The sequence below is a fragment of the Molothrus ater genome, chromosome 11, assembly GCF_012460135.2.
Source record: "Molothrus ater isolate BHLD 08-10-18 breed brown headed cowbird chromosome 11, BPBGC_Mater_1.1, whole genome shotgun sequence".
In the NCBI taxonomy this organism is placed as follows: domain Eukaryota; kingdom Metazoa; phylum Chordata; class Aves; order Passeriformes; family Icteridae; genus Molothrus; species Molothrus ater.
In genome coordinates, this window is record NC_050488.2 from 8,774,449 (window position 1) to 8,801,367 (window position 26,919).

General features: G+C 38.4%; 1 protein-coding gene across 1 annotated transcript in view; it reads right to left on the reverse strand.

Moving 5' to 3' along the window:
- ARHGEF3 (Rho guanine nucleotide exchange factor 3) overlaps window positions 1-26,919 on the reverse strand; it is a 106,836-nt gene that overhangs the window by 42,316 nt on the left and 37,601 nt on the right. The window contains 1 exon segment of the mRNA XM_036391241.2: window positions 8,617-8,679. Coding sequence (XP_036247134.1) covers window positions 8,617-8,679 — 63 coding nt within the window.

The following is a 26,919-nucleotide window of genomic DNA, read 5'->3' on the forward strand; positions in this document are numbered from 1 at the left end:
AATATAGGATCCCCTGCCCCTACTGTTCAGGGGATTTTATACTGATCTGAATGCTTACATGTGGTGTAAGATAGTGCCTTCAACTGGTTTGTGACTGGGAAACCTTGTTAACAATAGACAGAGAAGCTCTAAGCTGGATTGCCTGCAGGAGTAGTAGAGGCTTCTAAAAAAAGACCATGCAAAACTATCTGTAATGAATAATTCCATTATCATCTAATTCAACCACCAGGAGATGGATGGGACAATGCCCTTACAAGGGCTGTCCTAATGCTATGATGTAGAGAGGCATCCTGGTGTATTTAAGTATTTATGTCCTTCTGTACCAACTTTATTTCCTGTCATGGTTGGTGACTTCTAGAGGCACAGCCAAAATGTAGCTGGCATTGCAAAACTGTAGGGACTTGTACTATACAGCCATGCTAATTCAGTGAATCCTGACTTGGCTTCCACTCCAGAATTCAGTAAGCACTGGACTATATCAAGCACTCCCAGTGGATGAATTTGAGGATGAATGGGCCATCCTTTCCTTCTTCCATAGAATATAGGCAGACTGCTTCAGTCAAAAGTTTAGCATAACTTGAAAAACCTCAACTCTTTGGCTCCAGGCCACACACAGCACATGGCTTACGTGGTGCCTTCATTTTTTTTACAAATTATGTCTGCACAGTCCATATTATAAATTCAATATAAAATACAGTTACCAATAATGATGTATAAAACTTAATTTTAGAAAATGCATGGCATTATATGTTATTTATCTCTATAGAACTAATATCAGGGTTTATTTTGACCTCTAAATAAACCAAATTACTGTAACTCATTACTTGATTGAATTTCATTATGAAAACCTGCCCTGCAAGCTTTCATCAAACCAACCACTACACACATTGCTTAATACATTTCCAACTTCATAGCTGCCAATAACATCTGGCTAATTTCAGTTCACAAATGCTCCCAAATTTGCCATGTGGAAAATAAGCAAATGTCAAGCCTGTCTCTGTAACCCAAAAGTAATTTAAACTGAATTCAAACTTCAGTTGCCATTTTCTGTTATGTAAAATATCATAAATTACACTGTTATTGCTATACAAAACAATTCTTTGAAACAGAACACAGACTTATATGCACCACTTTTGACTGAATCAGAAGGATAAACTGTGTTACTTGCAAATACTACAAGAATTACAAAATCTTCAGATTTCTGAAGATAAAGTTATCTTCCATTCATTATTTCTCACTGAGGTAATTTGCTGCTATTGAGAGCTAAGTCCACAGACTGAGTGGATGTTTTTGATGAAACCTTAGCTCCTTTTCTTCTCTTTCATCAGTATAGCCAAGGGAAGAAAAAATTGGCACCCCACCTAAGAATTGGTATAACCTGTTTCCAGATTTTTATCAGAAGCCTTCCACAGTTCCCAAGACTTTATCATAATCTAAGATTTGATCAACAATTATACCCCATGGCCAAAGTATAAAGGATAGCTTTGCAGTGTCTGAAAATCATCAGGTTTGGGTTTTTATCATATTTTTCTTGCTCCACAGTGATACACATTTCAATTTCAGAACAGTAAAACTGAACATGCCTCATCAGGAAAAAAAAAATTGAAGAAAAATAATTCTCTAGGAACCAACAAGTTCCCCAACAAAACTTCCCCACCAAGTCCCCCAACAAAACCTTTCTATGGCTTCACTTCCCCCTCAGAGACTGCAAAATACCAAGAACTGTATAAATAAAGAATTTCAAAGAAACGAAACTGTACATACAACAAATTGATGATGTTGTATCAAATAAAGCCTTGCACATTAATTTAAATAGGAGCAGACAAATACATGCCAGCAAGTCACAATAAGATAGTGCTATATTTTGAGTTAAACCATTAAAAAAGTTAGTTTTAATGATCATACTTCATTTAAGGTATCTATAGACCAGCTTTAATTTCTAGAAACAGGGTGAAAACATACAAGAGATATATTTTCTTACTCAATTCCCAAGTATGTTTCAAGAATGTTTGGTGTGTGTTTCCAAAGGTTTGGCATATTGGTACTGGCAGATTGGCACTGAAGATGTTCATCACATATTTGTTGTCTTCACCAAAATAATCCTTGAGATGTAATGGAACTATTAACCAAATTCTGAGAAATTGTTCACATAAATAAAGAGTAATTGTATAACTACACAGGAACTCTGAGATCATCCTAGAATGCAGAGGGGGAAAAATGCCGCCTGACCAGCAATTTACACATTTTTCCAATAGAGCATTGTGGGCCTTCTCTAATGAGAAATAGCAAGAGAATAACAAAACAGAGCCTTAAGATACAGAACATTACTCCAAATAATGCCAGCAGCTGAGGGTGCAGTCTATGACAATGATATGAGGGATTAATAATGGATTAAGAGTAGTCACTGTATAATGAAGTCTGAATCCACATAAGCACTGACCACCCTGCTGCATAGCAATATTCAAAGGTTATGAATAATTCCAACATATTGTATACATCTTACTGGGCAAGCTGAAGACCTTTTATACTACGAACATGCAACAGACCACAGTTTAGAGAAATAAAAGACCCAGATACAATATATATTTTCATTATCTTGACTCTGATAAGCTGATGTGGAAGTAATCCTCTCTAAGCTTATAAAGCTAGCTTGCCATACCTTAGCAATCAAATATAATTGAATTTATAATTAAGTTTAATTAGGTCAAATAATGTTTCAGCTGTATCGACTATTAAATACATAATAAATGATCACTTTGCACTAAAAGCAATCAAAATTAATGAACTCTGGTCTAGTGTATGCAAATGTAGCTGAAGTCTGGATACATTTTCGTCTGTATTTTATACTGGGACAAATTTTAATAACTTGCAAGTAGACAGATGAGCAATAAGACATTTCCAGTTCACTCAGCGATAAGCGACTATTTGGCAGAGCTTAATTTTCAGAAATGATAACTGTTCCATAGAGAACAAAAATAAATAGCTCTTCTGAAATTTTACCTTTACATGTCTAGTTCATCATGTATTTGTTGTACGTTCCTTCTCAAAATAACAACAACAGCAACTTTCATGAGTTTACAACAAATCTGCACACAATCAATTGCAGAGGAGAACTGCACACCATTGTCCTCATTCTTTTTCTGGACTGAATTTTGCTCAAGTATAATTTTATTCTGAAAAGCCCAGTTTTTGTAATAGGTTTTCCCAGCTTTTTGTTCTGGAAATCTCCTGAGTTACTTATGATTTTACAGAGCTCAGACATATGAGGCACACAATATCATCACCACTACAAGATTTCAGCTATGCAGTTACCCCCTTACAACAGCCATTAAAAATGCAGTGCTGTTAAGTACCTTGCTGAGTGCTCTGGGCAATAATCTCCAGATAACAGTGTTCACCACCACTTTGCTCAGTGGGATGTATTAACTCTATTTAATAGCTATGGAATACAAGAAAGAACCAGCTGCCTGTGCCTGAGTGAGGAGCACAGCCCTGCAGGGCTGCACCAGGCTCAGGACAAGGTCGCACTGAATGAAGAACCACGTTTCAAAGCCGGGTTATAAGGCAAGAACAAAAGTCACAGCAGCAACAAGGAGCAAAAGCACAGACAGAAATAATCCAGAAGCTGCTCAGAATTTAACTAAGGAGAGAATGTCTGCAACAGGAGGAATATAGAGCAGGGCTCATTGAGGTGTTTTAAATACAAAAAAATACTTTGCCCTCTCTGATCATTAAAGCTGTCTCAGTTTACATGCCCCGATTCCCCAGCCTTTAAAGAGAAAGCAATAAAATCTGAAGTTTATGTAAGCCAGGTTAATTACATAATGTCTGTAAATCATTATGCATACACAAATCAAGAAGCTATCACCATTCTAAGAGCACAAGCATGAAACATCACTGGCTGAGTTAACTGGACAGACTCAAGTCCATTGACTGAGTTAAGCCTCCCAGTGGAGGCCAACATGGACAAAGCCATGTCAGATATGGCTTTGGGCACACCTCCCTTTAAATAAACTCCTGACTGTTATGGCCTTGTCCATTCATGCACTCAGCCCTCACAGTCTGCTGGCCACATCTGTCACAAGTTATCACACACTATTTGACATTGAGGAGATTTGCAAATCCACTTATTTAAGCTGGCAATAAAATGAGCCAAGTCCAACCAGTCAGTTTAATAAGCCAGTTTATCAACTCCTGAAGCATCAATGCCAGTCCAGATCACTAAACAAATACAAAGATCATTTAACATGCTTAGGTTACCAGTCCTTGTCCTGAGTCAGCAAAGCTCCAAGCAGTGTTTCCTGTGAAAGGAAATTATGTCAGTATGACTTATTCCCTTGGAAAAGACAGGTATGTCTGGCAATGGTCAGTCATAGAAAAAAAAAATTTAGATCTATTTTTGTAAAAGGACTGTAGACACATGATGTAATTGGCAGGAGACCTATATGGATGTTGCTTTCCAAGGTATGAAGTAATGAAGTCATTAAATAGTTAATAGCCTCTTTCTTTGCCATCCCCACTCTCTCCTGAACAAAGGTGGCCACCAGATACATTTACACAAACTGCAATGTCAGTCAGTAAGGATGGCCAGATCTTTCCACTGCCAAGCACAAAAACGAGGTCCATCCCTGAGGTGATGCTGTGAAACCAGCACAGAGTGAATGCACCACCAGCTTTTCACATCAGCAGCTCAGGGAGCTGGAGACCTGAGCAGACCAGGAGTCATGCAAACCAGACAGTGTGCTGCACAGGAGAGCCTAATATACTGATTTGTTATATACATACAATCTTTAATAAAAAATAACCAATTTATTATTTGTAAAAATTCAATCATCTATCATTATCCCACTGAAAATCTGAATGTGTAATAGGGAACACATGCATTCAAATTTTCATATTCTTAGGCCTGGAAAATAAATGCATTCACTGAAAATAGAAACAATTTGGCAGATCTTTTCAGGCTACATTTTTTCAGGGCATAAGAGAGTTGCTAGACAAAAGAACCTGAACATTTAATTATTTACATCACACTATAATCCAAAGATTCCAATTAAGCATAGAGCCCCTCATTAAGTAATTTCAAAAGTGTCATTGCTTGGAAGAAAGGAAGGTATTGCATTGGGCTAAGCAAAGTCTCCTGAGAAAGGCCATGACAGGCTAAGGATGATCTCAGGCCAGCACCATTTCCCCAGCAATAGTGAAAAAAAGCTGTGCATGTGAAAGCAGAGTAAACACCTGGTGACAGACACACAGTCTGCTCTCCCAGACTCAGAAATATGCAGCTTCAAGGGCTTCCTCAGATGGATGGCTTCACTCAGTCTAACAGCTCTTGGCAGTTTTTTCTTCCATGAATTTACCCTATTTGTTTTTTGAACTCCTGCAAAACCTCTGGTATCCACAACACCCTGTGCCAGAATTGTGCCACTGTGTGGTAGGTGAAATGGCATCGCTTTTGCTTTGCTAAGAACCTACAAACAGCTTTATTTTGTGCCCGTAGTCCCAAGAGAAGAAATAACCTTACACAGACCATTTCTCATGGAACTAATCACATGCCAATTTGTTCCCAGGATATTTGATTTCAGTTTATATAAATTCCAGTATATTTGACTGTTTTTTAAACAGATACTGTTCCAACCTTTTAATTATTCTAGACACTTCTTCTCACCCCTTTCTTCAGCCCCCTCTCCGTTTTTGGGAATTAGTTACTCTGTACATGAGGCAACAGAGAAAGGAAAAGTGACCTTGCATAACACCACCACAGCTGGTTTCTGTGAGGTATGAACTGATTCTTTTTGACATTTTCCTTCTTTTTGAAATTTGCCATCACAAACATGAGAACAAAAGACAGCCAACTCTCTGCCTCATAACAGAAATCTTGAATTACCTATAATGTAAGCTATGGCTCCCTAAAATGAAAACCCACAACACAAAAAGACACATCTCTACTCAATATAAATAACATTTAAGCACACACAGAGAACAAAATGCTTCCACAGCTAAGTATTCAGCCATGAACTGCCAGATCCTAGCCATCCCTTAGGTGCCACAGCATTCCACAGTGCAATTAGAAGACCCCTCCAATGTTTTCCAAAACCACGATACATTTGGTATTCAGTCTAGCTGCATTCTCAGCACTGTCTTTATCATTAATCATAGAAAAATATGATGTGAAAGGAAAAATAAAAGTTCATTTGCTGTGTCTAGGAGGCTCACAAAGGTGATAGTCCTTCTTTACTTGGGGGGATGATAATCTAATGGGCAGGAACACAAGTCATGAGAAAATGTGAACTCTTCCTGCCCAACTTGTTTTAATGTCAACAGCACCTGGTTTTGATGGGCACACTTGAACCATTACCTGAAGTTAAAAACCTGAGGGTGTTGTTCTAAATTCACATGCCAGGCTCATTTCTTAACCAAAGGCACCTACCCTCTCCAAGTCAGTCATCTTGACAGTTTAAGTCTCCTTAAGTTAAGAGGCAAACTGGCCCTAACAGCAAATGCTGTCAGAGGGGAGGGCACAGCCACATGCTGGTGCAGTGTGATACCTTCCACCTCAGCAACATGCTGAACAGGAACCTGCAGAACTGCAATGGGCAAGAGTTCAGGGCAAAGTAAGCTCAGAGACACAAGAGACAATATAGCCTGTACAGCATAAATCAATCAGCACTTCCTGGGAACAGAAAAAAGGGGTGACCAGCTTGAAGTTATCTCAAGCAGAAAAAGATAAATCAACTAATGTTTACATAAATTGTACATTTAAATAAACTGATCATTCTTCAAGATGCAACGCATACCCTTTATATCCTCATGGGATATTCCCCACCCTCGTGACCTGAGTGATTCTGAAGCACTGTAAGGAAAGATTCAAACTTCTTCACCCATTCATTTCTCACCCCTATTTTCTAACACAGACTCCAGCATGCATTTACATTGAAACCGTGAAATTCTGGCCTGATGACAGTGGGAAGAGTTTTCTTAACAGCTCTTCACACATTTTATTGACAAGATCCCTCTAAAGTAGGGATTTACAAATCTTTTAATTAAAGTCCAAATTCAATTATTAGTTATTTTCTTATTACTCACTGTCTTGCAGATCAACATTTAGTGAATTACTTTATCTCTTCTCAGATTCATGTTTGTTTTGGCAATAATAATGGTTACACAGAAAAGCAATACCAAGAAAATAATATTTTATAAATTTAAGTGGTATTTAATAACTGCAAATGAAGGACATAGCTACTATTATTGCTGTATCTATTGCTCATCAGAAAACCACAAACCTCACTCTGCTCAGTGCTCTGTCTGTATTTCCATGGAGCAAACTCAGAGCTAAGATCACATTAGATCACCCTCCTCCAGGAATTCTATTAGCAGAAATTGTCCCCTTCAAGCAGAATTGAAATCTTTAGCTATTAGCCAAAGGAGAAGCTATATTTATCCAAGTATTTCTACAGCAGTGTAACAGATTCTACACAAGGAAATTTTACCTAATTGTCCTAATCACCCATGAATAAAATACACACTTTTCCCAGAAACATAATAGTAAAACCCAGCATTTTCCATTTTTAGAGTTAAGCATCTAAAATTATCAATTTGTCCAAAATAAAAATAAATAGTCAACAATTTCCAATTTTCCCTGAAGAATAACAATTTCTTTCAAACTCCTTTAAAGGAATAACATTTGAAGTTGGGCCCAATGTCAGGTCTGATGGGATGAACTAACATTGAAGCATTAGCTCACAGACAAGGTCAGGCTACTGTGGGTTTATGATTTCCAGAATAGTGCTGGATTCTACCCAGCTCACTTGAACTGCCTGCAAGTCTCTGTGTTTATCTGCAGCCATCCAGGCAAGGTGAGCCCTTAAATGTAATTAATGCTTCAAAGAACAGGCATACTTCAAACCAAAATTAACATCTGATCATTAAAGAAACCACAGTACTAAAGCACTGTTGAGTCTCTATTTTTTCCATTTCTTTTTCTGTCTGTACTATGTGAGAGGTCTACAGAAAAGGAAAACTGGTTCAACAGCTGGCTCTAAACAGAACACTGCAAATATTGATGAAAACGCTGAACAGAAGGAATGGCAAATTTTCCTACCTCTATATCAGTTCCATGGATTTGAAACTATATCTTCAAGTGTACCTTTATGTCACAAGTTTACAGGAAAAACAACACACATTACTGTTTACTGCATAATTACCCTCATTAATACTTTGATTCAACACACACCATAATCAACAGAAAGAGTTTGGTTCTTACAGCTTGCATTAACCACCACTGACAACTGAAATGGAATTTCTCATTCACCCATTCAACAGTATAAAAGGTCTATATTTGAATCCTGCATTCACAAAGCCTTTTTATCATGTTAATTATTTACTAATAAGAGATTCAATGCATTTTCTGTATTAAACCTTTAAAAGGTTTAATACAGAAAATGAGAGAGGTAATATAACAAACTTTTTTCATAACAAGCAGAAGAAGTTATTCATGCTGTGTATGAAAACAGCACAGCTGAGAAGATGGAACAGGCTTATTTCAGAGTACTCCTAACAGCCATATTTTAGTTTCAGGGGGTAGAGAGGCAGAGCAAAAGAGAAAATTAAATTACTCACACTTGTATCCAGGCTGCAGATACTGATTGTATCTTCATCTTGAGTGCTCTGTTTCCGTTTTTTCTATAAAGCAAAATAAAAAGAAAGCTCAGGTTTGATGAACAGTAGCAACTGCCTTTGGCTTGATCCCAAGACAGGTATACATCATGATGTCATACCCATAAATATATGTATATATATATTTAACTTACTCTCATTATCATTATAATCACCATGTATGCGAATATAAACTCTCTTTTCACGAGTTGAAAAGCTACCTATTAGCACATAGTGAATTAAATGCTGTTCCTTTTCTGCTCAGATAAGTTCACTTCAATTAAGAAATTTACTTCTAACTAAAAGCATAAATAATTATTCCATGTTGGAAACTGTACTTTGGCACTTGAACTTTTGTAACTAATAAGACTGTTAGGAAGAGAAATTCATATTTTGTGCTGAAAGCCTAAACATAAGATTTTCAAGGGCTACCTTCAGCAATCAAGCCCTATCCACAGACAGTCAATATAAAAGGTGAAATGTGCTGCAGGAATCACATGAGTGTATGTTAGGGTTTCACTCTCCAGTCAGTGATTGCATTCTGCTCCATATTCAGGTTTTGGGTTTGCAAATGGCAAGCCCTCCCTTGTGTAATTTCACAGGTTCACCACAAGATTAATCTTCATGCACTTCAAATAAGTGTGAAATGTCATTTAACAGAGCTCTGCATTGTCTACCAGGCCAGGAAGCTTCAGGAAACAAGAGAAGTCACAGAATACATGCATGGCTCTTATTTATCCAGCTGTGTTGTCTTCCAGTGTCAACCAGAGATAAGCAGTAACACAGAATTATAGCTGGGATTTAGTTTCCAGTCTACAGAAGTCAAAGATGAGCAATTTAGAGACCAAAAACCCCAGACAGATGCCATACAGAGTTCATAGCTTATGGGATCTCCAAAGCTCAGCTAAAAGGTAGAAGCTGCACACAATGAAGGTATTGCTTATTTAAAAAAAAATAAAGAAAGAAAGAAAGGTAGAAAAATTGCATCTCCCCCATCCCCAGTGTCCATGCCCCCCGCTCTTGTGAAGCCAGTGAAACAACTTCAAATCTGCAAGGTCAAGCATAAGGTTTCTGAGAACTGTTTCTTTGATGAGAAAAGATAAGGAATATATATCACAAAATCCACAAGTTTTGATTTCATACTCTTTTAAAACTAAACCCTTGGTGTTGAAATATTTTATGTTTACTCACTGGTTTTCAGCAGATATTTGACTCATTTAAATACAATTTTGCCTTTTTTTCAGAAAATAACTTCTGATACTTTTTTTAAACAATAATTTCAAAGTCAGCAACAGCTGTGTTTTAACATCATTATTATCCAGAAACTGGACCATGAGTTCTGTCGCCACATTGCACAGTCAGAGGTGTTTTATGAAAGTCATTCTTCACCCTCAGACTAAGCACAATCCAACCCCTATTACTGCTACAGTATGGATTATCAGCAACAAGTTAAAGCACTGGCTATAACAGAAATTTCTGGACCAGACCACACTGAGCTATGAACTGAGCTGTTTACTTATCCTCTATCAGTCTTTTGTAAGGTTTTTTTTTCCTCCTCACAGGATAAACTAATCTGAATTACTATTCTAGTGCTAGCAAATGTGAATTCATTGTGAAAAACACAAATCAGGGATGAGATCTGTCAGATCAGTACTTTGCCCAGAGAGTAACATCTCCTAAGATTCTTGTTGCAGACTAGAACATGTTGCAGACTGTTCTTCAAGCCTAATTAGAATTCTGGGGACCCAAACACATGCATCATTCATTTGTACTCCAGAAGTCATGTCTTGATTCTACTTAAGTCTACACAGAGTCTTTACTTCACAAAAAGAAACTATAAAACTGAAAAGTACCAGCCCTCCAAACAGTGGACACAGATTAAGTAAAAATGAAAAGCACTTGGATTTGGAATACAGCTTTGTACAAGAGAAGGATAAATTAAAATTGTGCATGGACCTGGTGGACCTGCGTCTACACTAACTGATGCTTTCAGTGCATGGATGGACAGGATGCAACTGCATCCACACACAGCAAATGGGCAGCTCCTTTGTTAAACAACCAACTATGAGATTCTTACTGCAGTCACATGGTTACAAATTAACACAGAAGGTGGCACTTCCAACACTGGCCAGCTCTAAGGAAAGTGGACTGAGACTCTAAATTACATAATATGAAGTAATAGGCAAGGCTACAGGATTAAAGTGAACTTGAATGAGGCAGGAGATGGTTTCACTGCAGAGGGAAGGTTACACAACAATGCGTGGGCTCTAAGTGCTGTGGGTCCAAAACACACAGGAACCATGGCCAAAGCAGTGGCCATGAGGACAAGCATCCATGGCAAGGCTATTCAGGTAATGTACAGCAGGAGTGGAGTCAGCAGGAACTAAAATACTCATATCTTATTTAAAGGCAACCTTTTTGGTTATATAGTACACATCAATATACTCCTGAGTTGATACAAATCAGTATCAACTGTGATATACAGACCAAAAGCAATAAAAAGATAAAAGTAAAGTGTAGGAAAAGCAATTACATATTAAGACTGGGGCAGCCTCCACAAAATAGATCTCTTGCTCTACCCCATACTTCACTGTGTTAATCAAAGGATCATTCCTCACTTTATTTTAGATCTTCTACTTACTGAAAAGTACTATACACTTCATATAAAAGCTACTGAATATGAAATGTTATCTGGAAGTTTGCAAATATTATACTCATTATGTTCTCTGTGAGCCTCAGTGATTATGCAACACCAGTCATTTCAAATAGAAATTGTTAAATATTAACCACTGCAGCAAGATTAATGATTTAATATTTCTGAGAGTTTCAAGAGCTATTATCATTGTATAAGTGGGGGCAGAACTCCATGGCAAAAAAAAAATGCAATAATTGAGCTAGCAGACCATAGATAAATTTATTTGCCCATAGTAAGTGGATTAGAAGCAAAGATTGCAGTGGATATTGTGCAGGGAGCATAAGGTGCTCATTAAATTAATCCCTGCTCTTTGTGAAGATCTTTTCCCCAAAGGGGTTACAAGTCCTGTCTCAGCTGTCATAGCACAATGCAACTGACCCCTGAATCTGCCTGTCCCACAAAATCACCCCTTGATTCTTGCTCTCCATTTTCTGTTTTAACTCACTTGGCACCTGGAGCAACACAAGCCGTCCCCAAAGCCCAGCCCGGTGTAGCAGCCTCTGGCAGAGGCCAGGGCTGGTGAGGAAGCACAGCAGGGTCCAGCAGGGCAGGCTCAGTCCTCACTCCAGCCCTGCTCCCCCCACCATCCCCAGCACACTCTGCCCTGAGTGTGACCCTGCAGCAGTGTGTGACACTCTGACCACAGGACAGCCTGGTAACCCCACACTGGGCTACGAGCAAAGGGCCAATGCCATCGGACCACAGAGCATCTCTTCACTGGAATTTGTATGTACATGAACCAGACTAAACTGAAACATATTATGATGCTTTTGCTTTGCTGGGAAAACAGGAAAGCTTGCAACACTTTGATAACTTTCTCTTGCACAGTATTTAGAGGCCTTAAAAAATGGGTACACACCTGCATGAAAACAGTAGCAAGTACATGCTCTGATGAGAAATGTGTCTGTGTTTTCTTACTGACCACAAAGGTGCATCACCTGCATGTGAACACAAACCTCTGTGCTGAAAAAGCTTTTTCTATCATAATTTTGAATCCTAATGTTTGTGATAGTGTTTCCCAAAAGGCTGTGCCTACATCCACAGTTACACAGACACGACTTCCTGGCCTTAACACAGCAGGAAGAGTTGCTTTCCATAATTATCTCACAGGAGATGAGAAGGTAAGATATCCAATTATATATTAAAGTATTGATTTCATTAATGGAATTAGAGCAATAAGACATTATTCCTTATTCTTATAAGGAAGGCTGGATTAACATAGTCTCCATCACAGGCTTTTAATTATCAATACCACAGATTTATACTTTACCACCTGGGAGATGAAATGCAAAGATGCACAAAAATAGCTTGACAAAACCCATCCTGTGATGAGGAAGGAAATGCTTTTCAGGAGAGCTGCTGACTTTTGTTAAATCATCTCTCCATTCTAGATGCTTAGAAACGGGTCTGCACACAGACTGGTATCCAAATAAATAACAGTTCAAGATCATGTATTTGCATAGGCACATCACACCCTTAGACCTTCTTAGTCAGACAGACTCATTTCAAAAACAAACACTAAAAAACTTTAAGCCTTTTTTCATACCAAAATCCATTCTAATGAAACAGACTTTTCCCATGTCCCCAAAACAAAAAGTCCAGAACAAAGAAAAATTAGAAACTATTCAATTAGCCTGTATTTCAGATTGTTTTCATATGAAAATATTTTCTAAAACAGCCTTTCCAGAACATACACCTGAACACACCTCAATACTGTTAATTGGAGGAAGTAACTTTTTAAATAACAGATTTATGATTTAAATAAATGTTAATAAGTAGAAGTGCATATATACACACACCTACACACACACACATAAAAATATATACATATTTTATGTATACATACAGATAACAAGTGTATATACATATGCATACATTTGCAATAATACAGAAAAGGGAAACCATTTAGCTAACAAAGTTTGATATCATTTTTACTGCTGAGAAGAAGGGAGGAAGGGATTCACTACTCGGGGCTCTATGTTCCTCTCTAGCTTATAGCACACTTTTATCAGGGACAATATCAGTATCAGACTAAATTAAAAGACAAAACTACCCAAAGACAAACAATTTGAAGAGATCAGGTAGAGCAAAGATAAAATCAAAAGAGATTAATGTAGAAGGATGGGAAAAAACTGATCAAAGACTTAATAAAAAGTCAAACATCACAGGCCAGGTTTAAGCCACACTCCAAAGGGTGGATTATGTCTGCATGAAAAGCAGCATTATTACATTATTGTTTTTCTTTTAATTTTAGAAAGCAATCACTATCTCCTGAGCCAGCTGAGAACCCCTCTACATCTACAAGGAACCTTCCCACCCAAAGCCTGATGATGGCTCTATACCCTAGGAATCACAGCTGGTGTTGAAGCAGCTCAGAGTAAGGCAGGAGAACATTGCTTTAGAGAAAGACATCAAATCACAACAATAATCTGACTTCCATGTGAATTTCTAGTCACATTTTTATCATAAATTTTATATAACTTATTTTTAAATCCATTTAGCCTATAAATTCTCTTGATGTGTAATTACCTTTTATCAGCAACATCCACATGTGTATACTCAAATATAGATGTGCACTCCTGAGCACCCTTCTAATTCTTAAATCTCTAACATGCCCAGAAGCTGCTAAGTTCAAAAGAATATTCAGACACTACAATTCTCATTCTTTTTTCTTTGTAGCTTGTCAGTACATCCACACCCATCCAACCAACACATGGATCTCGCTTCAAAAATCCCTGAAAAGTACCACTTGCTATGAACATATTTATTCTTTTAATGACTCCAAAAACTCCAGCTGCTCTTGCTTCTGTGTTACAAGATCTGTTTCAAATCACATTCGAATAACTCAAAATTATCAAGCTCCCAGTTAGTTACACCACAGAGTATGGAGGACTCAGTGAGGACAGAGTCCAGTGGTGAGGCACAAATAGTACAAAACAGATGTCAAGAGGAATGCAAAAAGGGAGGTAGGGTGAAACGAGAAAACTACAAACTGGATGCTTCAATGTTTCAATTCTCCTAGCTAATTTTAAATGTTTCCAAAAGTTTAACAGATGACACAGCCATCAAACAGAAAAATTAAAACATTTCAGTTTAGTCTTCCTAATACAAGAGGAAAACCAGCCTAAAAGCCAGCATTTTTCTTTCCTCGTGTTATTACTCAGTTAATGAAATATGCCTTGGATCCAGCTTAATTACTAAGCAAGATATTAATAACCTTCTATTAAGGTTAGTTGAATGATCACTAATTTAACATTTCCTGCTACAGGTGATGGGCTATAATCCCACCAAGCAGAGCTCAGAAGAGAACTAGAAGAGACAGCAGTGGTGTTGCACTACCCAGCTTCAAGCCAGAATGATCATGAAAAAAAGAGTAAACCTCACATGGGATTAGACACTTTCATCATATCACACCCCTGCTGCACTGGCATTAAAGTATGTAAAATGAAATAAAGGCAGAGAAGACACACACAAAAAAAAACCCACCCGAAAAACAACAACAAAAAGAAACAGAAAACAAAAACAAAACCAACCCAAACAAATTAAAAAAAAAAAAAACAACCAAAAAACAAAAGACCTTGAGCCTGGCTGATATAATGCACAGACCTAGAAGGTCTGTATAGCAGGAGAATGTGACCTATTAATGACACAAGCAGCTCAGTGTGCAATCCCCAACAAGAAATATCTGCATTTCCTGTTGATTGCAGGGCTTGGTTACAAGACAGCCAATTTCAGTTTCACAATAAAGTGACATTTCATTCTCTAGAGTTTAAGCCCTTTCAGAAAGAGATGGATCTTCTACCACCTTTAAAGGTCAGCACTCTTGGCCTTCACCAGAGCCTGTCACCCACCTTCATGCCAACACCTGTGAGCCTCCCTGTTCATCTCCCTGTTCTGTGGCTGTGCCACTGACAAGAGTTTGAGGGACGAGGAGACAAAAACATCTTAAAACAGTTTTCCCAGAGCATGGTGCCTTTTTTAGCTGAATAATGTGTCATATATGCTTTTTGAGACCAAAATCTCACAACAGTGATTTCAAACACAAAACTATTTGAAGTCCAGAACTTGCTACCCTGCATTTCAGTATCACAGTCCTTTATGTTATATTGGCAAAAGGAACTCGCAATCAGAAATTCTTTAGTGTTATAATAAAACTGGTTTCCATGTATATTTCCAGGGCCCTCTCCTGTTTGGAATACCAGAGACATTCCAGGTTTCATTTTCTCAAGAGTGACATAAAATCCTTAACATTATTGCTTTTAAAGAGAAATGGCCAGAGATGACCTGACTGCACAGTCTGCACTGAGACTGGCCACAGCGTGGACAGACCAGCTCCCCACCCTGCACACGTTCAGCTGGCAGGAGCCCTGGATACCAGTGTTAGGAACAGGACTTGCTTGTTCCTGATATTCCAAAGAAAACAAACAAATGAAAAAACAGACTCTGCTCTATTAGAGCACAGCAAAAACTGCAATGGAGGTGAGGTCATCTGTGCCACTGATGACTTTCACACTTTTCAAGCACTTCCAGGAGCCATCAGATCTCTGCTGGCCAAGATGGCAGCTCCTTGGCAGCCTCCCCTCGGCACAGCCAGCAGCTCTGCTTCTGCACTGCTTGTTGTGATGGATTGGAGATTTTCCGGTCAATGTAATGCAAAAGGAACACTGAAGTGAACAATGAAATGAAAGTTATATTCAATGTGTTTAACATCAACAACAGGAAATGGGTGTGCATGTACGGGATGCTGTAAGGACAAGGATTAGCACAGCTTTGTTTGAGGACTGGTATTTACTTTGTCTTTATTTAACCTTCTTCCTTCCCCTTTTTGGAAGACAGGGGAGAGGACCAGTAACTGGAATCTAGAACAGTTAAATACACTGACACTTCTGCAAACTTTACTGTAAAGTCCAGACCAAATTCAGCTAAATAAGTCACATTTATTTCTTCTGCACAGGAGGTCTTGGTTGCGTGAGAATCCTTTCTCAGCCAAAATCTGAACACTCCTACATAAATTAGGCTTCTAATGAACACAGTCAATTTCTAATGATTTTAAACTCACCAAGTATATAAATTAAAAATAAGATGCAATGTGAAAGAGTCCATACACTATTTAGATTCAGCTTCTGTTCTTCTTTCAAACACTTTTCAGCTGGGATCTGTCAGATCCAGTTCTGTATGTCTCCAAGTAACACAACCAGTCAGCACGCAAACATCCCTGGATTCCTTAGTCTTCGGCAAGCTGAGGTGATGAATTTGCAGCTCCTGGCCTTGTATGTTTGTGCTGAGGGAGTTTAGCATAGGATTTGTTGTAAAAGCAAGAATAATAAAAGTTGGGGTGTTTTAATGATCTAACTCTATCCTTAAAGGTTTTGTGCACTTGCAGGGCATACAGGCTCTTGAACATCAAGTCACAGAATCCCATAGGCTGGAAAGTCCCTCTAAGATCACCAAGTCCAACCTTTAACTCAGCACTGCCAAGCCACCACTAACTCACATCCCTCAGTGCCACAACTACATGGCTTTTAAACACCTCCAGGAATGGTGATTCCACTGCTGACCTAGGCAGCCCATTCCGGAGCTTGACAGTGCTTTTAGTGAAGAAATTTTCCTTAATATCCAATCTAAACCTTCCCATGTGCAACTTGAGGCTGATTCCTCTTGTCCTGTCACATGTTACACCTGGGAGAAGAGACTGACCCCCACATGGCTACACCTTCCTATCAGGTGTTGTAGAGCCATAAGGTTTCCATGTCCCTAACTTGCCTTGCAGTACAGCCCCCTGCCTTGATCACACATTTCTGAGAACTTCAAAGTATAGTTTTAGTCAACATATACGCAAATATTTTGAAATAGCTTGGATTCCTAAATGAGAGGATTTTTTAAGTTTTCCAAGAAGGATGCTGTAAACTGGGGCTGGAGCTGCAAAATCTGAGATCACATCTGTTCACTGGTGTCCTGAATGGGCTACTCTTATTCACCTATGAACAGTCCAAAATCAAAGCTCAACACAAATCATTAAGAACAAACAAGTACTAAATGCAAACCACTGCAACATGTAAGACAGGAAAGTTTTTATACAGCAGTTTGAAATTACAGATTTTAATTCTATACTTTGTTCTACTCTTGATGAACATGACAATCAGGAAGCATTTATCCACAAAATATCTAACCTGAATCTCCCTTGCCATGAAAAAAGCCCATTTCTTCCCATGCTGCACTTGGCAAAAACAGAGAACTAGTGCCCACTTTGCAATTGTTTACACACACTCAGATGAGCCTATACTCACATCTTATATCATCTTGTTTTTCTATACACAAGATGCACTGAATATTTTAAACCTCCCTCAAAGGCTGTATTTTCTACAGTTATTATCAACCTTGCTACTTTACTGTCCACATCTCTTCAAACTGCAGTGTTCACAACAGCATCCAGTTTTCCAGGTGCTACCACATCCACAGGCTACAGAGCAGAATCAGCCTGCAGTGTAAGTACAGTGTAAGTAGGATGTATCACCACTTTCACTTTGACAATGGAGACAATAATGCATCTTGCTATAAAGATTCCTCTTGAAGCCCTAGCATCAGCTAAAATGCACATTTTCAGGCTAGGAGACTGAGGCAGAGATGTTTACATGTTTACATGACAGATAAGCAGAAGAAAATATCTAATATCTAAATATCTAAATATCCCTGCAGCAACAAACAATGAATACAGAGAGAAAAATAAACCGTCCTCCACCCCATTGGGAATAGCAAAATATGTTACCTCAACCTTTCGCAAATTTCTTTCCTTACACAAGGAAACATTCCTGCCAAGCAACATTTTGGTTTAATCAATACCCAGTCTTAAATCCTGGCATGCTTGGAAGGAGTATCTGTGCAATTCCAACTTACACACAAACAATGAAAAGTCCCACGACCCCGATTCACGCTTACCTGATGATGCACAAATAAGCAGCACCACACCATGAGTTATTTTGTATTGTACTTAGATTTTAGCAGCTTTCTCAATTTCCAGTGTGACAGTGGAAAGCCTTTGCTACAAAGGAGTCCCTCTGTCTGTCCCTCAGTTTTCGGCAGGAACTCCTCCCCATGCAGCCTCAGTTTGCTCTCGCTTCCTGTCATGCAGTGCACTGCAAGTCTCAGAAGCTGATCTGCATTGCTGTGTCTATCTCTGTCGTGGTGTTTCTCTCACATGCTGGTCATAATAATATTTTAAACAGACAAAAGTGTTTTACAAAGAGCCAATAAGTGAACAGCAGTGGTATGGTGAAGGTAAAGATATCACTAACAGGTTTCTAAAATAACAGGTACATGTTTGGGAACTCTGAGCCTCAGCAACTGAAACAATCCACCTCCACCTGTGCAATTCTTACACAGCAGCAACAGGCTTTAAACTCAAGGGAAGACAACTATGTCCAAATGCAGATGTCTCAGCACACAAAACAGCTGGTAGATACTGGGCAGAACTTGTAATTATTTATTTTACAAAATTTTTTTAGCATTTGAGAAGTTATGGGATGTGTTTAGGAGAAGTTCTTAAATTAACAGAGGCGCAATGGTAAAAATTAAGAACAGATTGTTTTAGAATCAGCCTAGAATAAAGGAGCAAAGATAAGAATGACAAAGCACCCCAATTTTGTGTGTAAGGATAAGTGCAGACTTTGATTTTATCCCTGGAAATTCAATATAATTAGAAAGAATTACACCTCGCTCTTGATCTGCCCCTATATCCTGGTTAGTCTTCTGTGACTTGCTCAGATCTACAAAAACAGAGCTGGTTTTGCTACTAGCAGAATTCTGCATTCTTCCAGTGGGCAAGAATGTAAAAAAAAAATAATTTGGGTAGCAAGATAACAGCAATTCAAACTTCATCTTTAAAGAAAACAAGTCCTTAGTGAGCTGGTGCAATCGTTCTTCAAAATAAAAAATATCTGCTGAGCTTGGAGGAAGAAGATAAAAGGTGAAACTGATACCAGTGAGCAACCAGTTCCTTTGAGAAGAGGAGCCATGGCATCTCTGCAGACAGAAAACACTAACTGAATGATCTTTCAGAAAGCAGACATTTTAGGCCAAGACTTAAAAATTACTGAAGTACATCACTCTTGGTGAATGCTATTGGGCTGTCTCCTCCACCCAAAAGTAAGGAAAAACCCAACCTAGCCACCTTCTTTTCAGACCCTGCCAGCAGAATACAGTATACTTCTCCAAGGAAATACATATAAATTCTGTATATAAGCCTACAATATTCTTCAAGTATTATTTAGTCTCTATTAATTTAGATTAAAGTTATTTCTTAAATAATCTTTTATCCCATACAGGAAACCCTAATCCTCTGCTATCAGAATTTGGTAACACCTGACCTAGAATCAAATAAAGGAGTGCAATTTTTTCAAGTGTTATGCTATCCATAGCTCTTTAATTGCACCAAAGATGAAGATGGGTAGGCAGGCATTTCTCCATCAGATTTCCTGGTAACACTTGGATTTCTGTATTTCACAACACAAAGACTTGAACTGGCTGTGCTTCTATTTGCACCTGCACTACTCCTTAGGCTGCCTATAACCACCTGCCTAAACATCCATCAGAATTTAAGAAGCCTAAAGGCAGATACCAGAGATTTCAGCTTTATGTCAGGGTTTCTCTCATCAATCTAATAAACAACATTTAAAGCCTTCTGACCCCCTGCCTGTATCAATCAACACAAATTGATGGGATGGCAAAACCTGCTTTCTAAGGTCTGAGGGAAGAAAATATTCTGTGTTTTTTCCCTGTAGTTGCACAAGAATCACCTCCAAGGTACTCTGCACTTTGTTGACAGCAGCATCAAGGGCGTACACCTGAAAGAAAGTGCATCTTGAACTTACTTATATTGTAGACAGCCACACAAGTACCAAGGAAGGAAATACAAGATACCTTGTCTGGATTCCAGACAGCAACTTCAGCCAAAGAATGAGCTCCAGAAATCAGAACTGAAACCCTAAATATTTAAATACATGAAAGCTGCTCCTTTGGTCCCTGTGCAGTTACAGCAGTTCTGCCTAGTCCAACAAAACATGAAATGAAACAAGGCAGCACCATGAGCACAGGATCAAATAAACAGCCAAAAAATCCACAAAGCTGCATAAAGGGAATTAAATATTGCTGTAACTATAGTTTCCAAGAACAAAGGATGAACACCAGCTATTCTTTTTTCTTTTTTTTTTTTTTAATTAAAACAAATCTGACAACACTGTTTTACAAAGTTTTCTGCCTTAGTATTCTCACTTGTAAAATGCCCACAGCACTGTGGTGGCATAAGGCTGAAACCTGTCAAATGTCTGTAACCAGCAGTACATGACAAGTCTTTATTCACACATCACACAGACAGTTTCCAGCTGCTGTGTCAAAAACACAGCAAAATGCAAGCAAAGCTACCCTAAGCAGGTCCACTGTTGCTTTCTTCTCCAGAGTTCTTAAAATTACAGATATTACAAATAGGAAAAGAAATATGTAAAATCCTTATTCCAGGGCACTATCCTACTGCTGCAACCAGGATTTCTACTGCACAAAGGGGAACACACACATCTCAAGTGCTGTGAGGTTTGACCTGGCTCTTTCCAAGGGCTAGGAGAGACACTCACTGGTAGCAAATTCCCTGCAAGACATCCGAATTTGCCCATCCCATCTCCCATAGTACAAACCACTGAGTTTGTAGTTTCTCATGTATTCTCTCAGAGATAAAGATCTGGGGAATGCTCAGATAATGCTTCCCAGAATGGGAAAAAGATTGCCATGATGTGTTAATGACATTTAGAAAAGAATGATTTTTATTTTCTCTGAGAATATTTTTTTTTTCTTTTTGTAGTAGTCCAGAAGCAAGTGCCACAATAAACTGCACCAGCCACTGCCCAACTGAGGACCCTCAGGAAGCACTGCAGCTCTCTCCCATCTCCTCCCAGTATCCTTGCAGTCAGGACATGCAATCTAATCTCCTTAGGATCAGCACAAGTGCCCTCTTTCCATGACCTTTGCACAAGGCTACAGCTCTGCTTTGGACTCTTGGAAGGGTCTGAGAGGACACAGAGTTTGTTGAAACTTATGACTGCTACTTCTACGAATATTTAAAGTTGTGAATTACTGCAAACAGTGCTTGGAAAAGAACTAAGTTTCACAAATTCAGTGAGGAGCCTGCTGGCACAGAGACAGATTGAAACTGTTTTCTCATCGTGCATTATGAGTGCTTTAAGAATGCTAAATTTAACTCTCTCTGAAAAGCTTTACAAGTAGCCACAATCTAGAAAGAGACAGACACAGCCTGTGTACAACTTTTGCATCAAAAACAATGTAACAAATATTTTTAAATGTGCATTTTACATATCCTGAGAACATTACCTCAAATCATGTTAGGATCACATTATATATACTAAATATCAGGACTGTATATATACATATTATATTCATCTCCAATTAGGAATGGGATATCCCGTTACAAAATACGTAACAGAACCCAGGAATTACTAAGATTTGTCATCATGAATGAAATTTAGGAGCTTCAACAGATCTGAATTTACTTCAAAAATTTAATTTAGTATTATTAAAGAAATGTTACAGTATGTTCTTACACATGCTTAGATTGTAAATTCTTTGGAGAAATAATAGTTTATTACTATCTTTGTGTGATATCCAACAAAACAGAGACCTTATTTTCTGGTTGCTACTGTAACAACAAAATTTGTTTTCAGGCTGCAATAAATAGAAGGTACCATCATATTGTTCTTACTAAGCATTTGTGTCAGATTTTAAAAGATGGCCATCACTTTTAACTGCTGTGTAAATGCTAAACACAGCTTTCAAGAAGAATCTTGCTCTTATGTATAGAAATAATTAGGATTCATTCTACAACTGAGATGTTTGACCAATTCTGGTTGTGAAAGCCCCTCTGTGTTTGGAATGAAGGGGAGTCCTCATGGAGAAACCAAAAAACCCCTCAAAGTGCTTCCTCAAAATTGAGAGGAACTCAAACTTTCTTTTCTTTTCCCATCAGCTTCAGGACTGTTTATAAGCTGTTTCAGAAGTTCAGAACTTTTCAGGAGGTTTTCCTTCTCTCCTGGTCCTTAAAAGCATTTTGTTTAGCTTTCAGTCACAAGTACAACTTGACAAACTAAATTAGAACCTGTGGGACTGCAAATGGAGAGGAAGATGTTAGAATAAAACCTCCAGTATGGACGATTTCCCAACTCTCTTTGGATATACTTTTGAAACTTTTTCCAAACATGTAGTCCATCTATTTACTTGTTTTTTTAAATTTAATCCGCAGTTTCAAATAATAATACCTAAGCATTACCTAATTGAAAACTCTTACAATCAACTTAGAATGACCAGTGAGTTTTGCAGTATAAGCACCAGGAGATTAGACTACACACCACCAAAACAATTTGGTGAAAATGGAAAGTCACATTAACAATGTATCTTTGTAAGAGGTTGTGATCGCTCTCCTGCAAGATCACTAGCAAAAGCAAACACAACAGCAGTTCAAGCCCATGGGTGCAGCCCTTCATTTGCACAAGACAACTGAAAATAAAATTGCTAATATGAAACAGTGCAGCATCAATAAAATACCAACGTATAGTTCAAAACTGCTTCTAAAATGTTGGTTTCTCAGACTGGACAAGAGCATCACTCAGTTAACCATTAGAGGTTTCTGAAACAAAGTCATAGGAAAGAGTAATTTCACATCATGTGTTCTCAAAGAGCAGCCACTGGTGGAGTGGGGGGAAACAAAGACAAAGAAATGGGCAGAGTTTGGTTTGAGTTAAACTGAACAGGGGTCAAGTTCATCTGCTGCTGAACAAAGAAAAGAACAGTAAATGACAGCAGGAGTACAAGGTAACACCCAGTCTATGATTAAAGACAGGAAATCTGCTCTATAACAGAACATCCAACTTAGCATAAGAGAATCAAAATTGGACCTATCTGCTTAATCACATGCTGCTTCTTGCTCAGTATTGTTTGTATGTGCAAAATAGCTGGCATGGAGGGTTTATAGCGTATACAGAATATTTCTGCTATAAATAACAAACCACACCCGGAGCAAAAATAAACTTGTTACAAAGCACTGACAAAGATCCATAAAACAAAACCCTACACAGTAGCAGAATGACTATATGAAGTATTAAAAAAAAATCCATTATTTGAAAAGATAAAACGAAATTATACAAAACCTCTACAAATGAGAGATATCACAGTATTTTCATTATCAAAAAATTAAAGGTATTAATTGAATCACTGAGCTTTAGTAAGCAGAATATCTACCTTTTACAACAAAAGTCATGGGTGAAAAGTCTTGCAGATGTCCAAGTCTGTGGAGGTCTTTTCAGGAGTGCCTCAGCCAAGTGCTCTATAAGGGCCTCAGTACTCTTGCCCCAGGAAACATAGAATGTAAATATAACTGCCATGTAATCAACTTGGACACATCTCTGTAAACTAGGTGGACAGTTTAATGGCTATGTACTTAACTCCATAGATGACTTCTTGGGAGTCTTCTTTCACAGATGTAAAAGCTGTGAAAGTTTAATAAAACAGCTACTGAATTGAGTTAATGAAGTCAGTACTAACTCCTAAGCAGTGCAGTACTCCCTAGGTTTCATAAAACATGCACAGGTTTGTCTGAGTCCCCAACTATTGGAATTTTGAAGCCTAAAGGCCAGTCAGCATCATTCTCCTTTGTAACTAATTATAAACAACTCACAGCTGTCGCTCCAGCCCATTCCTGTTGCCACACTACTCTATGCAGAGGACCTTGTAACTTACAGTATCCATTGACCCTACAAAGAAATAAGGCCATTTTTTACAGGCCTAAGAATCCCACATATCAACAAACCATGTTTGGCTGGAATTCCAAATAAAACATTCTAGTGTGACATGGCTAATCTTGCATCACACACTGTGGGTACAAGTTATGGTGATTAAGCCATGCTGACTCAGCACATGGCTTTGGAATAATACAATTTTTAATTCCTCAAATTTTATAACTGGTCACTCCGAATTTGTACTTGAATTCAGTGGATACATTGAGAATATGACAATTCTGACATGTTTTGAAACTGCAGATGGAACTGTCCAGTTACGCAAATGCCACACAATGAATTTCTGATAACATCTCTACTTGTGTGCCAATACAAACCTTGCTGTTCCAAGAGAAATTAGTCTTGTGACGAATCAACAACAGTTCCAGTGGTTTGTTCAAAACCAAAACCAATAACAAGCTAAACCATTTAAAACTCCGCCCCATAGGTTAAGCAGGGAGACACCAAACCCAACTCTTTAACCAACAAAAATGTGTCCAGGGTGAATAGTTGGTACCATTTATAAGCTCCTGTCTTCTGAACCAGAAACTGTGTATCATGGGAGGATATTTATAATCAATGGTGTGAAGTCAAGTTTCCCTGCCCCCAAGAAAGAACTTCAAGAACAGACTTACAGAATTGCTTCTTACTATTTTTGGTGTCAGGTACTATCCTGGCCCAGACAAGGTCAGTGCTGGACAGCAGCACAACAGCTCCTCGACAGAGGCACACTAAAGGCAAGTCTGAGCAGAGCCAGGCAGTAAAAGAGAAGGGCTGAGACAAACTCTGAAACAGAAGAGCTTGAACCCACTGTAAGAAGACAAGAGGAAGAGATCTAAAAGGAGTGAGTGGCACACAGGAATTCACCATCTGCTGGAAAGCAGAAAAGGAATATGGAATTCTTCTGTTCAAAGACAAAGGAGGAGGAGACAGGTCAGAGATTAATCATCCATGTATCTTTACCCTGCTGCAGGTTAGAAGACATGGGACTCTCTGCAAAGGCAAAGGGAGGAGAGTAGCCATGGGGAGCAGGGATCCCAGCTGGACTCCCCTGCTCAGAGCCTCTCTATGGCACGGGAAGGAACTGACTGCTGACTGCTAGGTCACAACAGGTACAATTATTCCCCTGCCAGCTATGCTCTGAGTACACAAAATAGCCACTTATAAAACATGTTGTCAATGACAAAGTAACCATCCCCTTCTGAGGAAGCTGCTTAAATTGTGCACAGAAACAAACAGAACTAACAAAAAACCACGTGTTTTTTAATGCATGTGATACCTTGTGTTTTAAAATCATACTGGACATACCAAGAGATTATGGTATTTAAGCACATTTGATTTAGAGACAGTAGTGCATAACATTGTTTCAACAAGTATGAAAAAAGGCCTGAGTGATATCACTTCTAATAAGTTTCTGTTATAGGTAACATCATTGCTTAGGCAAACAACTATCAGTGGACACAAATTAAGTAAAACCAGGCAGAATCCAGGAGAGGTACAGAGGTGCTTTCTATGGTAGCAAATAATCATATCATTTATCCAATTATTCATCAATTTAAAGCCAGGATAAAACTTATTTTCTCTCTTAAAAATTTTTATCCTGTTGAGATTCATGCACTCTGAATGGGATAACTGAAGTGTGCCAGTCTGCACAAAAATATACTGTTTTCCAAATACTGTCTGAAAAGAGTGGAATTCTTCTCATTTGGCATGGCAGACACCTGTCCCCCCACAAACACAGTAAATGTGCAGTAAAACTAGCACAGAAACCACTTACATGTCTAAAATTGACTTTCCGCATATTCAACACTTTTTTATGACAAGTTTCTCATAAATTAGATCAGCCTTCCTCACAGGTGACCACATCTGCAGCTCAGCTAGATGCTTCTAAAAACTAGAAAGGAAACAATGAGGAAATAGGAAGAAGCCTCATTGCAATAAATTATCTTCAATCTTTAGGCAACTGTGCACTAAACACATGCCTCTAACTATTTCAAGTACAAAATGTTAGATTTCTCTATTTATTTTCAGCACTGAACATCTTCAGCCAAATCTGTTGTGAGTGGCAGGGAGGAAATAAAGAAACTACCATAATGGTTCAGATATTTGCTTAAAGCATGCAGGAAATTATGCTCTCTCAGTGGAACAGTGGAGAGGCACATCAGAGACAAGTGCAGACAAAACCAGCATCCTCTTCAGTTCTGCCTACAGCCCAGTATTCTTCACTGATCAGGTAACTGCTTTTCTTTTGATTGACTGGCAGCTTCTTCATAGCCAACTCCAATGTCATCATAGCAACACTGTACCACTACTTCTCCAAATTCACTTTTTTTTTTTAAGAAAAACAATCATTTGAAGATTTCCATTTGCATATCTGAGTCTAGAAGTTTATCCTGCTGGCATAAACAAAGTGGATGCTTTTAAGGGAGCAGGAAGGGAGATAGATAAAGCAGCTGAAATCTCAAACTCTCAAGAGATTCTTATTCTTCTTGAATTCAAAACTTCCTTGTTTATAAAACTGACTGCTCTTAGTGAGGTACAAAATAGCATACAAGCATATAACTCAAGACTGTATCATAACTACCAAAAAACCACAGAAGCTTTAATCCTCACATCTAATTGTGTGTGGATGACTGTACACATCATCCTCATTTGATGGAAGGCTTTGTGAACTGAAGCTGTTTCCCACTCTACACAGCAACATAACACATTATTTCCACAGACACTCAGAGCAGCACATTGACC